This window comes from Salvelinus fontinalis, chromosome 3 (assembly GCF_029448725.1).
Source record: "Salvelinus fontinalis isolate EN_2023a chromosome 3, ASM2944872v1, whole genome shotgun sequence".
Lineage (NCBI taxonomy): Eukaryota > Metazoa > Chordata > Actinopteri > Salmoniformes > Salmonidae > Salvelinus > Salvelinus fontinalis.
In genome coordinates, this window is record NC_074667.1 from 9873787 (window position 1) to 9889140 (window position 15354).

The 15354-nt window shown below is 45.7% G+C and overlaps 1 protein-coding gene across 1 annotated transcript in view; it reads left to right on the top strand.

The window, feature by feature from the left end:
- The first annotated feature begins 1057 nt into the window (after window positions 1–1057).
- Window positions 1058–15354, top strand: part of LOC129838269 (uncharacterized) — a 28880-nt gene continuing 14583 nt past the window's right edge. Inside the window, exon 1 of the mRNA XM_055905114.1 lies at window positions 1058–2944. Within this exon, the coding sequence (XP_055761089.1) occupies window positions 2815–2944 (130 nt within the window). The 5' untranslated portion in view covers window positions 1058–2814. The remainder of the gene's footprint in view (window positions 2945–15354) is intronic.

The window sequence follows — 15354 nt, forward strand, 5'->3', positions numbered from 1 at the left end:
AGAGGTCATGAATGGGGGTAGGAGACACACACACACACACACACATCCAGGAGCCTCTGTTGCAATCAGGCAGACCTGACAGTGACCAATTGATGCTCTCTTCACAGTAACAATAAAAGCTGAATTCCACACACACACACACACACACACACACACACACACACACACACACACACACACACACACACACACACACACACACACACACACACACACACACACACACACACACACACACACACACACACACACATACATACATACACACACACACACACAACAGAGAGGTAGAGACTCCCTGGTGTGGATGGTGGATACCCTGCCCCCCCCCCCCCCCCCCCTCCCCTGCTGCGTCCAGAGCAGGCTTCCAGGCGAGAGGACATCCCGTGGTGCCGTTTGAGTCTCCTTGCTAGCTCCAGACAACTTCACTATCCCTGCCCTAGCAGGGGGCGGTAATCACATCAGGGCCCCCTGACAAGAGGCATTCAATTCGGCTTCGGGCCCCTTAAGAGTCTGGCACCCAGCAGTCCTCTCTTCTCTCTACAGCGTGGTGACGTTACAATGAAATGGTTGTGTTTTTTGTTTTTTACCGCTGTCTAAATGTATTTGGAGACAGATTTACGATTCCGTGTCACCGGGCGAAATCTGAATTGGCAGAATCGAGCATTGCTGCCAGCCCCGGTTCCTTCTAGATGTGTGAATGATGGAATGAGTGGGCTTTTATATTCGCACTGTGGTGAATTCCAAACACGATCAAACCCCTCTTTTGTCGGCTAGGACTGAGGAACAGTAATGAATAGACTTTATGGATCTCAGGAGGTTCTCATGGTGTCAGGTGGAATTTCCGTAAACATTAGCGAGTTATGGTCGTACTGGAAATAGTTCTAGTATTTTCCTTGACTTTAGACGAATGCGTGTTGACGATAAAGGATGAGACATTCCATACGATTCTGTGACAACAGGGTCATGGTTAAGGTTGGTTCTGTGGCTTAGCTGGACACAGGTCGGCCCCCTCTTGCATCCCTAAAAACAGTGGGGCGGTGGTCTTAAAAAAAAAAAGGATGCTACCGCTTTAAGAGGTACATCCACTGTCCCTCGCCACACTCGATACTTTTTTGCCAGCTCCTACTGTCAGCAGCATTATGCATTTTTTTTCTCAGTTGTCTTGAGTGTGCAGGTTAGTGTGTGTCTGTCTGCATGCGCGTGCTTGTGTCAGTTTTGCCTTGGTGTGTATGCAATGATGTGTTGACCAGCGTCTCCAGGTATGCTTCGCATCTAAGCACGGCTGGTGACTCGTTGTTTACGTTTTTCGAAAAGCCTGACCACCGTTCCCCGCTCGTCATATTCAGAGAATGATATGCTTTCGCCAAAAGCCCGGGACAACAAGGAATACTTGGGGCATCTTTTTTCTTATACCCGAAATCCACCAAAACTGAGGAAAAACGCTAGTGACTGTTTTAAGCAGCTTTGTGGCCTGCACTGTCGCATAGGCTTCATGGGGAGCCAGGCTTCCTGCAGCTACGCCTTCATTCATCACCTTACTTTCAATGGCCGCCGCGCCGCCTCTAGGCTAGCGGACCAGGTAGGGTGCCGTGCTAGCACAATGTAGGGGGATTAGTATCAAAGCAGCTCGGGCGAGGCCCTGCGTCCCGGGCCGCCATTCAGCCCTAGCATGGGAGCCATAGCTGAGAAGCGCTGCGGGAGCAGCCAAGGTCATCGTGGAGGGAGACTGGGGAAGGAACCCTGGGAACCAGCCGTCTCCCCCTGCTAATCAGAGAGCTAGCCAGGCTAGCAGCACAGCAGGTGTCTCGCCCGCTAAATGTACATCTGTTTGGACCGCGGATAGCGTGGCTGACAACGAGAGAATGCCCCAATGGCTTTACGTTTTCCTTTCTCTCTTCTTTCTCTACTTTCCTTTTCTCTGTTCTTTCTTCTTTTTTTGTTTCGCTCTTTTGCTTTATTTGGCGTGGTTTCCTTGGTTTTCTTTCTTTCTCCATCTTTTCTTTTTGGTTGTTTCTACCGAAAGCACCAAATGTATGCTTACTTATCAGACTTATGCATTCTAACCGAATGCTTTGCACTTGACTGGAAATCAGTCCCAAGTTATTAAAGAGAGATTTGGGGGGAGACTCAAAGGTTAGGGACGATCCCAGCATGGGAACACCAATTTGGGGGGGGGGGGGGGTATAGAGACTGAAGAAGAGGAACTTTTTTCAAGTTTCTTTTTAACACAAGATATACAGCCACTGTAATGGTTCCATGGACATTATAAGCGCTATTGAATAATCCCCTGTATTATAACCAAGTTCAATGATGCAATCTCATAGAGAGAACTGGGTTACAGGTGAAAGTAGCTGGTTGTGGAGTTTTTGGCTCCTTCTTTTCTCCACCGAGTGATTGAAGCGTATATGAATGATTATAGGCAGCATTTTAAGCCGATTGGGCATCCGGTGGAGCGAGTACTAGGACTAAGGAACTCCGACGGGACATCTGCTGGCTTCAGACCCAGTAGCACATTGGCCTAGTAACTCTCAAGGGGCAGACCGACCAGGAAATTAGCAACGAGGTTGGGAAAGAAAACAAGAAATGAGGTAACGATGATGTAGAAATAAACTACCGTTGACATCTTCCGTTCTGAGTCAAGAAGGCAGCCATGTTTTTTTTCACCCCTCCACCCCTGTTGAGATATTGGCAAGTTGTCATGACGACAGGGATGTTCTGCTGATGAAGTCTCGCTCCTCGTTGTCCAATCAGATCGCGGAGTCTAAATCTGCAGTATGAAACAGGAGAGGACGCACCTATTCCAGTTGCACAATGCCGAGAAGGACAGCCCGATCCTGGACCACCTACGGACGAAATGGACGATTTGGGGGAGGCAGTCAATGGAGCCGCCATGGTTCAACAAAACACAGCCCAGCGGGGGACGAGGATGAGGGGCTGCCAGGTAGGGGGTCCAATATCGTGTCTGATGCTGTTCATGTCACAATTCATCATTGCTATCAATACGATGGTCAAAGCGTTGTTTACAATTCTTTTCATGATCGACTTATGTAAAAATGCAGATACTGGGCGGTCACTGTGTATCGCTATGAGTATTGGCGGGAATGTTTTTGTGGAAGTATTGTTTCTGGTGAGGGTTTTTCAGGTGTACTTTTTCCAAATTCGTAAACCACTCCTGCAGGTGGTTTTACGGATGTGAATGGAAAAAGAAAACAAATGTTTTTGATAAAACCGGGTAAAAACTTTACACAATTCTGTATGTGTTGGTTTCACTGTGGGTTGTAAAGCTATAGTATACTAGGCTAATATGCAGAAACCACAGGTAGCCAAATGAACAGAAAACTATCCCAGTGAAGTGCGATTCAGGCCTTTTATTCAGAATCCTGGGCTACATTTTCCTACTATTTTACGTCTTTGGGCTGTCTTCAAAACTGGCCAGCCAAAGCTGAGCTGTTTATAGCCTTGTAAAAGATGGAGCGCTTAGGGGGGGTGCCCTCTGTTTTTCTCTGAGCACTGCAGGTAGCCATTGCGGTCATCATCCTTTTAAAACACGCCTCGTATTCTTCTTATTAAATCACAGCTGCCCACAATTAAATATCGGCCGCCTTGGAGGATTTAAAATGGGTTTGGAATACGGACTTGGTCATAAGACGATAACAATTTGCTACTCTCTTCATAACCAGGTCTGTTTAGCACCATACCACCCGACCTCCCCCCTCCTCGTCTTCCCCCTTCCATCCCCAATCCCTCCATCATGGGATCTCTGTGGGAAGCCATTTGTCAGACTGACTCTTCAAACCTCCAAATGAAATGGATATTGTCAGCATGGAGAAACCATCTTTATTGGATCCTGGCTGGATATCTGTGTTTTATTGTTTTATTTTTTATAATTTTTTATATATTTTATCAATTTTTCTCCCCAATTTTGTAGTATCCAATTGGTAGTTACAGTCTTGTCTCATCGCTGCAACTCCCGTACGGACTCGGGAGAGGCAAAGGTCAAGAGCCGTGCGTCCTCCGAAGCCCACCCAACCAAGCCGCACTGCTTCTTGATAGTTTCCCGAAATAGGTGCTGATACCCACTTAACCTGGAAGCCAGACGCACCAATGTGTCGGAGGAAACACCATACAACTGGCGACCGTGTTAGCGTGCACTGCCCCCAGCCCGCCACAGGAGTCACTACTGCGCGATGGGACAAGGACATGCCTGCCAGCCAAACCCTCCCCTAACCCGGACGACGCTGGGCCAAATGTGCGGTGCCCCATGGTTCTCCCGGTCGCGTCCGGCTGCGACAGAGCCTGGACTCGAACCCACAATATCTAGTGGCACAGTTAGCACTGCAATACAGTGCCTTAGACCACTGTGCCACCCGGGAGGCCCGATATATTTTTATGTTGTGTTCTTGGACAGTTTTGCGAATGGCGGTGGCTCCACACTGAGATAGTTCTCTGAAGTGGGTGAGAGCTTAGTAGCACAGCGTTCCAGGAAATTACAGACTGCCATTTCAGGAACCACTTGTGATTTGACACACATTTTAAATCTTGGTGCTTTCCACTGATAGCCGAAATGTTGAACATTTTGGACCACGTAACCCCATTCTTTAAGTTCTTCAAAATGTCTCTTAAATGCTTTCAAATTATTGATAGATTGACTAGCGAGAACATCGTGTGACTGAAATGATTGTAGAGCACCTGTTCCCTATACGTTTTTAAAGTTTGAAGGCCTCATTGCTGGTAAGATAGAGCAAGGGTATAACTTTCTTTTCCAATTCAGCATTTCTAAAACAGTGTGTTTTAAGTCTGAGTCACTTTAAGCGTATCTTCCAAGCCTATTCTCTTCAGCCTCGCAACAAAACACATCATAACAGCATGAGGCTAAGTCTAAGCTGGTCAGTTGGACCTCCGGTTGGAGATACTGAGGCCATTTGGATAGGGGAGATAACTGCAATAATGGGAAGTTGGTTTTGGAGAAATAGCCCCAACGCCATAGCTATCACTCTGAGCTGATTGCTGGATTATTTTGTTGTTTTAGATGGCAAGGCCAAAGACAGAAAAACACGCTTCAACCTTGATTCAACCCCCATTCAGGTTTCATTCAGCCTCCGTTCAACCTATTAACAGTTTTAAAATAGTTCCATCCACCAGTGATTGACACATAACCTTGAACAGTAGCGGGGAGATACAACAGAGCAAGTTGTAGATGTCATTTTGTAAACGAAAGCATGCTGGCCAGTAGTTGAAACTCATGTCCAGAATGGTTGCTATTCCATTGAAGAATTGCTTACTCATTGTTATTCCTGTTTCAGGAAATGGGTTTTCAATTGCTTTGAAGCCGTGTGCCACGTGTAAGAGGTTTGGTCCCTCGACGTTAATAAGCACTGACAGCAGTCTCTTACGATGGACGTTTCACAATGGTCTTAAAGGCTTCGAACTCTGGGCAGCAGGTCAATCGCAACATGCTGAGGGGGTTTTTACCAGGAAACCCATATAGGGGGAAAGACCAGAGGTGTCTTATGATGCAGATTAGTAACACTAGGTTTGTGAGATTTGAGGTCAGATGTGGTGAGCAGCACTCCACAGCATGTACCTCATGACTTTGGGTCTGAGGAGGAAGTGAGTTGTTTTTAGACATTTCCTGATTTATGCACCAGTGTCCCCCTTTAGCAATAAAGAATGGTATGTCCCGGCCAGAACCAAGATCTTATGGAAAGTATGGAGTCAATATGCATTTCAGTTATCCACCACAAACCTCCTCATAAGGCAAATGCCTTTGGTTTGGGGAGTGTGAGATATTTGTACCCGTTTTACTCCCTAAGCCTTAGACCATAAGGCTTATGAATCCAAGCCTAGATGAAGCTGTCAAAAAGCCACAAAACTCGGAGAAAACCAGCGCAACCTGTTTGGAATCCCTTAATTTGCATCATGTAATCATGCGATGTTGTCATCTGGATAAATCAACACTTGAACCATCTGAAGAGGACGGATTATAAGCAGCCATTTCCCAGTCTGTCATCAATCGCCATGGACGCCATGTGTCAGTAAATGTCATCTTGAGGTTGATTGGACCACCCAGAGGTCAACCCATTAAAGGCCATGCTGTTTTCATTCAGAACTTCCAGCGCTGTAGCTCGACCATGTTTCCCCCACCCCACCCCACGGTTCCCCCCAGCTAACCCACATAAAGACCTCTGATCTAGGGCTGGGGTCCCCGTAAATTACTGTGTTTAAAGGAACCCGAACATGATCAGAAAGACCTAGGGTCCCCAGAGCAATGGGAAGCAATGGGAACATCGTGTTCTATACAGTTAGTGTACATTCCTCCCTGGAACAAACCATAACAAGAACACTTCAGATGATGTCAGTGATACCAGGGCACCTTGAAGGAGTTGGTTGGCTTCAGAGCCCCTGGCTTGACCTAGGCCTGATGCGTCTTGCATGTGGAGATTGCAGGGGAGGAGTTCTTCTGGCTCGCTAATTGTTCATCAGTTGAATGCATACGATATTTCTTTCTTTCAGTTCATTTAATAGAGAGAGAGACCACAGACGAAGCTCAGAGAGCGCATGGCTAGAGCAACGATGTGCAATGTGTCCACGTTGTCGACATGCAGCCATAAAGAGAAAGAGCAAGACTGCAAACAGGTTTGAACACCAAGGGGCTGTCCAGACTCTCCTGACAGGGGAGGAGGTGATAGTGATGTTTGCCTCTTTAAGTCATGTTTCTCCTGTCAACTAATGGTTACCAACAGCGCTGTGGTGTCCAGTTCAGTGAAGAGACAAATTACTGACACCACAAAGACAGGAGCTACTAGACACTAGTAGCTCCAATTGACCAGTGGTGTACCTGCATGTTACACCAATCGTTATTCCAGGGAAAGGCTAGAGGATTGTACTTTGTTTAAAACTGATGCATTGGTCCAACGAGAGCTCAAATTCACCTCCACCCTAATATAGAAGAATTTAAAAAAATATTTCCTGCATGTATAGAAAACTAAATCAAAAGGTAGTGAATAAAAAAAAAAAAAAGTCAAATGTAATGAAATCGGCTTTCCTTTATCTAGTCAGAATGTAATATCATGCTCTTTGTTCACATCCAGTTGGTCTGGGACTGCTCAGGACAGGCAGATGAGGAGATAATGGATACACTCTTATTTCTGATGAGACTAGATCTAGGATGACACAGTTCAAGATAAAGAGCTCCCGTCCCTAGCAGCCAATTTAGACCGTAGAATTACAAAGGGAATTGTGCCTCGCCAATGTGACGTGTGAAATCCAATACCATTTGTGACAAATGGGAGATGTCTTGCCTAATACACTACTTCTACTTCGTGAATAATTTCCATTGCCAGAGCAGACTAGAGGGATCTTCATGTTTCTTTTTAGAGTACTTGCATGTCAGTGTAACACACATTTTAATTCCCCATCTCTCTTGCTCATCAATATTCCTTTAATGCTCCATGACAGTTTCAATCTCTTTATTGTAAAAATAACAATTCGAATACTTACATTCCTGCTTCAGTTACTAGCATGTTATTAGGCTAATTGGCGGCCCATAGCTGTGTAATGACTATAAGTTAGTGATAGAACAGGTGCATCTCTCTCTCTCTCTCGCCCCCCCCCCCCCCCCCCCCCCCCGACATATGTTGAAACATTGGCATGTAACCACCACCAATAAGGGCCATTCTTGAGCAGCATCAGACGTCTCTCCCACCCACTTGATATGAATCGTGAATAATTCAAAACTGGCTCAACTAGGAGGATACTACATGGTTCCATGTTAAGGGAACCTCTGCCTTTGTTATATGGACGGATGAATTCCGTTTATTGTTTAAAATAAGACAGCAGAGTTTGGGGTTGAATGGTGTTGACACCTGGTATACTACCCCATAGTCATGTTCCAGTTGTCATACCATCATTTACAACAGAGACTATAGCTGCATCCTATTCCCTACATAGTGCACTACTTCTGACCAGAGCCCTTCGGGGAATTGAGTGAATTGAGTGTAATTTGGCATGCAGCGTAGCTTTAGGGGTGCAGGGTTCAGCCATTATAACACTTTATCTAATGACAAGTGGGGTTTTAATGAAGTGTCGAGCTGTCCAGGCGACGTGATACACAAAGAGTGGCGGCCATTTTGAATGACCGAAGACAGGGTGGAGAAGAAAAAGAAACAGTGGTCTATAGGGAGGCCATTCCCTGAGGTCTGACCTAATGACAGCTTCCTGTCTGTCTCTCTGCCTTGCCTCACACATCTGAGAGAGGGAGGGGGAGAGAATATCTGTGGGGCTCTGGACCAATGCTTCAGTTAAAAGGAGGGATGGGGGGGGCTGCATGGCAGATGGATTGCTTTTCATTTAGTTCGCGATGGTGCCCATTGGTTTTAATTATGGCTGCCTCTTTCAAGTTGGAAATAGGCACGGTTCAAAAATCAGTGCTGTCCTTTTCTTGTGTTTTCCCTTTGTGTCTTTGTGACTGGGTGGGGAGGGGGGATGGGGACATATGTCTGTGTTTTGGTGTGTGTTTATAAATGCTGTGCACGTGTGTGTATGAGTGCAGATGCTTGTGTAAGGAAGGGGCGGATGGGGTTTTGTGCACCATACTTGTGTGTATGAGTGTGTGTATCCGTGCGTGTGTGTATGAGTGTGTGTATCCGTGCGTGTGTGTATGAGTGTGTGTATCCGTGCGTGTGTGTAAATACATGTGTATATGCGTGTGTGGGTCTGTCTTATTTCTCCAGCACAGCTGCAATAGGAATAGATTGATGTGAAACCCAAGCCGGCACTTTAAAGGCAAAAGGCTGGACAGACGTGGTCTTGGTACCAGATGGGGGTTTGTAATGAAAAGAGTAATCCCTACCCAGGCATCACTTCCATCAATCCAGCACTACAAAGTGATTTATAGAGAGGTTTCACAAGAAATCCTCCCCTCTCTCTCTCTCCCTTTCCCTCTCCCTCTCTCCCTCTCTCTCTTTCTCTCTCTGTCTCTCTCTGTCTCGCAAGACTTGCAAATGTAGTATTAGCTAATACTCACAGAGCAGCTCGCCTTTTTATGCACCAGGGCCCTTCTCTGATTGAGCTCCAGTTGATGCATTGCAAATGAGTTGCAGCGCCACAGCTAGCAAGTAAAACAGGCAATGCCTCTGATTTGTATTAAATGTACACTACCGTTCAAAAGTTTGGGGTCACTTAGAAATATCCTTGTTTATGAAAGAAAAGCACATTTGTTGTCCATTAAAATAACATCAAATTAATCCGAAATACAGTGTAGACATTGTTAATGTTGTAAATGACTATAGTAGCTGGAAACATCAGATTTTTTATGGAATATCTACATAGGCGTACAGAGGCCCATTATCAGCAACCATCACTCCTGTGTTCCAACGGCACGTTGTTTTAGCTAATCCAAGTTTATCATTTTAAAAAGCTAATTGATCATTAGAAGACCCTTTTGCAATTATGTTAGCACAGCTGAAAACTGTTGTTCTGACTAAAGAAGCAAAAAAACTGGCCTTCTTGAGACTAGTTGAGTATCTGGAGAATTCAATTACAGGCTCAAAATGGCCAGTAACAAAGACGTTTCTTCTGAAACTCATCAGTCTATTCTTGTTCTGAGAAATGAAGGCTATTCCATGTGAAAAATTGGCAAGAAATTGAAGATCTCGTGCAGCGCTGTGTACTACTCCCTTCACAGAACAACGCAAACTGGCCCTAACCAGAATAGAAAGAGGAGCTTCATTAAATAGTACCTGCAAAACACCAGTCTCAACGTCAACAGTGAAGAGGTGACTCTGGGATGCTGGCCTTCTAGGCAGAGTTGCAAAGAAAAAGCCATATCTCAGACTGGCCAATAAAAATAAAAGATTAAGATGGGCAAAAGAACACAGACACTGGACAGAGGAAGTCTGCCTAGAAGGCCAGCATCCCGGAGTCGCCTCTTCACTGTTGACGTTGAGACTGGTGTTTTGCGGGTACTATTTAATGAAGCTGCCAGTTGAGGACTTGTGAGGCATCTGTTTCTCAAACTAGACTCTCTAATGTACTTGTCCTCTTGCTCAGTTGTGCACCGGGGCCTCCCACTCCTCTTTCTATTCTGGTTAGAGGGAGTAGTACACAGTGTTGTACGAGATCTTCCGTTTCTTGGCAATATCTTGCCTGGAATAGCCTTCATTTCTCAGAATAAGAATAGACTGATGAGTTTCAGAAGAAACGTCTTTGTTACTGGCCATTTTGAGCCTGTAATCAAACCCACAAATGCTGATGATCCAGATACTCAACTAGTCTAAAGAAGGACAGTTTTATTGCTTATTCAATCAGAACAACAGTTTTCAGCTGTGCTAACATAATTGCAAAAAGGTTAATGATCAATTAGCCTTTTAAAATTATAAACTTGGATTAGCTAAAACAACGTGCCATTGGAACACAGGAGTGATGGTTGCTGATAATGGGCATCTGTACACCTATGTAGATATTCCATAGAAAATCTGCCGTTTCCAGCTACAATAGTCATTTACAACATTAACAATGTCTACACTGTATTTCTGATCAATTTGATGTTATTTTAATGGACAAAAAAAAAGTGCTTCTCTTTCAAAAACAAGGACATTTCTAAGTGACCCCAAACTTTTGGACGGTAGTGTACATGTCACTGCAGGACATGCTAGTTTGGAGGCTGTGGATTCTATCTCTCTCTCTCTCTCTCTCTCTCTCTCTCTCTCTCTCTCTCTCTCTCTCTCTCTCTCTCTCTCTCTCTCTCTCTCTCTCTCTCTCTCTCTCTCTCTCTCTCTCTCTCTCTCTCTCTCTCTCTCTCTCTCTCTCTCTCTCTCTCTCTCTCTCTCTCTCTCTCTCTCTCTTCTTTTCTTTTCTTTGCCCTTTTCTTCTCTTAATTCCACTCCCCAGCCATAAAACTGTCTTTTTTTGGCCACAGTTCCTCGTTATGACAAAGATGCAGCAAATTGGACACGGAATTAAGGGAGTGGCAGCCTTGCAAATGTGTTAAGGAACGTCATTTTCATTCCTCATGTATGCAAGGCTCTTCCTCCCTCTCTGATTACACACTCCCCCCTCTCGTTCTCCAACTCTCTCTTCTTCTCCCCCTCCCTTTCTCAGTAAATCTATATTTCTCTATCTTTCTCCCTCCATCTCTCTATTTCTCCCTCTCGACATACCTCTTTCTCTGTCTCTTTCACTCCCATGCTCTCGTGACATATCCCTCTCTCCCTCCCTCCCTCCCTCCCCCCTTTCTCTCCCTCTTTTAGTAATAGTGTATGTTTAGCTCGTTCTAAGCAACTCTATGCAGGGAGTATGGGTAGGGAGGTTTCTCCGTCGTAGATTTACATCACATTTGCACAATATGTCAAGAATTCAACATGCATTACCATGTGGTGGAGCAAATAGGGTTTGACGTAGCGGAATGTTTAAAGTGGTGGTAAATGCAGTATATGAGGTTCTTATGGGACTTTGAAGACAGTGATGTGTAAGGGAACACCTGAGTCTATTGGAGACAATGGCGTATGTTGCCTCTCTCCATTCTCAGCAGCTTCCATCAAAATCAAAGCATTGGGGAGGCAGATACCCTCCAAACCTGAGAATACATGTTGGAATTCATTTCCAGCTCTTACTGAGAAAACAAGCTCTAACTGTGAAGACAAAACTTCCTGCTTTCTCTTCCTCTTTTTTAGGAAGATCACTTCCATGTCCTCTTCCCCTCTTCCTCTTCTCCTCTTCCTCTCTTCCCCTATCATGGAGAGTGTCTCCAAGCACAACTATTCCTGAATCCCCGACGGTGAAATCCGAGGTGCCTTGATGCTCATTGGAGCTCTGGGTTTGGTTTAGAGGGAGGTTTGGCTTGGCCCTCCTCCAGGTGGGAGAACTGGGGTGTAAACAGTTTACAGATCTATGTGTGTGTGTGTGTGTGTGTCTGGGTCTGGCAGGTTGGGGGAAGGCTGAGGCTAAGCCTGGAGGAATGTAACCTGAACACTACTTCACAGGGGGAGCAGGAGTACGAAGGGGCATTCATGCATATTGTCTGGCTTACAGGAAACGACCCTCCATGTTCAAGGGGAACCGTGGAAATGGCTGACGTAGGCAGTCAGGGGGTTCTGTCGGCCTGTCGGAATGACTTGGCTCTGGGCCGCCGGAGGAGGAGGCTCTGGGCTTACATGGTTAGGTTAGACCCGGTTCCAAAGAGGTAGTGTGTGTGTGCGTGTGTGTGTGTGCGTGTGTGCGTGTATCCCATTCCATGTGTCTGTAAAACTGTTAGGGGCGGACTCAGCATTATGCATGTTTAAAGTCACCACAGTCACGTGACCTTTACTGCATAATAAGCAGGAAGCCATAAGCAGGAAGCCGCTGCAGCAGAGAACAGATCAGCTAGCTGGCTTCAATGCAGGAAGGAAAATCAGGTGTTGGAAACAAAGAGGTTGGAGGAGGAGAGAGACGTGTATCTCCAAGGACACATACCACCCAGCAGATCAAAACACCCAGAGGACACGATTGATGGGAAGCCACGCTAGCGCGCTAGCTGCTGTATGGTTGAGGTTGAAAGCAGTAGAGGCTACAGCCAACACATGATAGAATTCCTAATGCTGTCCCTGTCTGTCAGTTAATTGAAGCCGTGTGTCTCTCCCAAGGGATAGTTGGGGTGTCTTTGTAGTATATCTTTGTCCCATTGTGTGCTTAGCTAATTATTTTCCTCAGTAACTTCAACAAAAATACTGTCGTTATTTTCATTTTTATCTTGTTTTGCGGTAGTCTTAGTCTAGCTACTGATGTTTGACAGAGTTTATATCAAACCATATTCATTTACATGATTATGGTATCTTGTAAAAAACAAGGTTTTTCTATAAGTGTTTTTGTCAACGTCGGTTCACTTGGTCACATGGGAATCGATAACACCATCTCCATTGGTTGGCCAAATTATTCAATGCAGATTTTAGCGCAAAGAGTGTTCATCATATATCCTTTGATTTATGACAATTAACTACACTGCTCAAAAAAATAAAGGGAACACTTAAACAACACAATGTAACTCCAAGTCAATCACACTTCTGTGAAATCAAACTGTCCACTTAGGAAGCAACACTGATTGACAATAAATTTCACATGCTGTTGTGCAAATGGAATAGACAAAATGTGGAAATTATAGGCAATTAGCAAGACACCCCCAAAAAAGGAGTGATTCTGCAGGTGGTGAACACAGACCACTTCTCAGTTCCTATGCTTCCTGGCTGATGTTTTGGTCACTTTTGAATGCTGGCGGTGCTGGCGGTGCTCTCACTCTAGTGGTAGCATGAGACGGAGTCTACCCACAGTGGTGGCTCAGGTAGTGCAGTTCATCCAGGATGGCACATCAATGCGAGCTGTGGCAAAAAGGTTTGCTGTGTCTGTCAGCGTAGTGTCCAGAGCATGGAGGCGCTACCAGGAGACAGGCCAGTACATCAGGAGACGTGGAGTAGGCCGTAGGAGGGCAACAACCCAGCAGTAGGACCGCTACCTCCGCCTTTGTGCAAGGAGGTGCACTGCCAGAGCCCTGCAAAATGACCTCCAGCAGGCCACAAATGTGCATGTGTCAGCATATGGTCTCACAAGGGGTCTGAGGATCTCATCTTGGTACCTATTGGCAGTCAGGCTACCTCTGGCGAGGACATGGAGGGCTGTGCGGCCCCACAAAGAAATGCCACCCCACACCATGACTGACCCATCGCCAAACCGGTCATGCTGGAGGATGTTGCAGGCAGCAGAACGTTCTCCACGGCATCTCCAGACTCTGTCACGTCTGTCACATGTGCTCATGTGCTCAGTGTGAACCTGCTTTCATCTGTGAAGAGCACAGGGCGCCAGTGGCGAATTTGCCAATCTTGGTGTTCTCTGGCAAATGCCAAACGTCCTGCACGGTGTTGGGCTGTAAGCCCACCTGTGGACGTCGGGCCCTCATACCACCCTCATGGAGTCTGTTTCTGACCGTTTGAGCAGACACATGCACATTTGTGGCCTGCTGGAGGTCATTTTGCAGGGCGCTGGCAGTGCACCTCCTTGCACAAAGGCGGAGGTAGCGGTCCTGCTGCTGGGTTGTTGCCCTCCTACGGCCTACTCCATGTCTCCTGATGTACTGGCCTGTCTCCTGGTAGCGCCTCCATGCTCTGGACACTACGTTGACAGACACAGCAAACCTTTTTGCCACAGCTCGCATTGATGTGCCATCCTGGATGAACTGCACTACCTGAGCCACTTGTGTGGGTTGTAGACTCCGTCTCATGCTACCACTAGAGTGAGAGCACCGCCAGCATTCAAAAGTGACCAAAACATCAGCCAGGAAGCATAGGAAAAAGACCATGTGAATATCTGAGTCAAAACATACACAGCTGATAGACTTAAAGACCATGTGAATATCTGAGTCAAAACATACACAGCTGACAGTCTTAAAGACCATGTGAATATCTGAGTCAAAACATACACAGCTGACAGACTTAAAGACCGTGTGAATATCTGAGTCAAAACATACACAGCTGATAGACTTAAAGACCATGTGAATATCTGAGTCAAAACATACACAGCTGATAGACTTAAAGACCATGTGAATATCTGAGTCAAAACATACACAGCTGACAGACTTAAAGACCATGTGAATATCTGAGTCAAAACATACACAGCTGACAGACTTAAAGACCATGTGAATATCTGAGTCAAAACATACACAGCTGACAGACAGACATGTGAATATCTGCGAAAAATGTTCTTGATTCATATGATAGAATGTTCCCAGTTTTGTTTTGTTGTTTTATATAGCAGCGACCCGCTTGGACAGTTATGCGCCTGTGTTCGGATGTGCTGCTGTTCTGTGGTAATTAGGACCCATTTCTCGATTTGCTCTGGGTTTCACGGGGCCCAGCGTGCCAGTACCCCTGCTGTCTGCCAGTCAAGTGAATGCCTGAAATGTGTTCGGGCCAGGAGTCCTTGTGGTTGGTGGAACAGGCACTGCAAGTTATAAGACCAGGCTTTTTCTTTGTTCTCTCTCTTTTCTTGTGTAACTTGTTGCTGTTTCTTTAAGGGTTTGTTCGGTGTGGGCTACGGCCAGACAGTAGCCTGTGAAAGTTTGGGTTCAATAAACCGTTTTCATTTGAGAACTCAAGAACGGTGTTAATTGAAGCTCTCAGACAAATGGACTTAAACACATGCTTCATAGAACGATAAATAGGCCTTTATACTCGGGCTAAGGAGCACTTGGAACACTTGAAAATGCAATGTCCGCAGTTCACAACCACGAAGCAACTGATTTCTATAGTTGTCCGGCATTTCTTCTTTATGGAACTCCTATCTCCGCTAACCAAATGAATGGTTATGGCTTTGAAGAGGAAATGG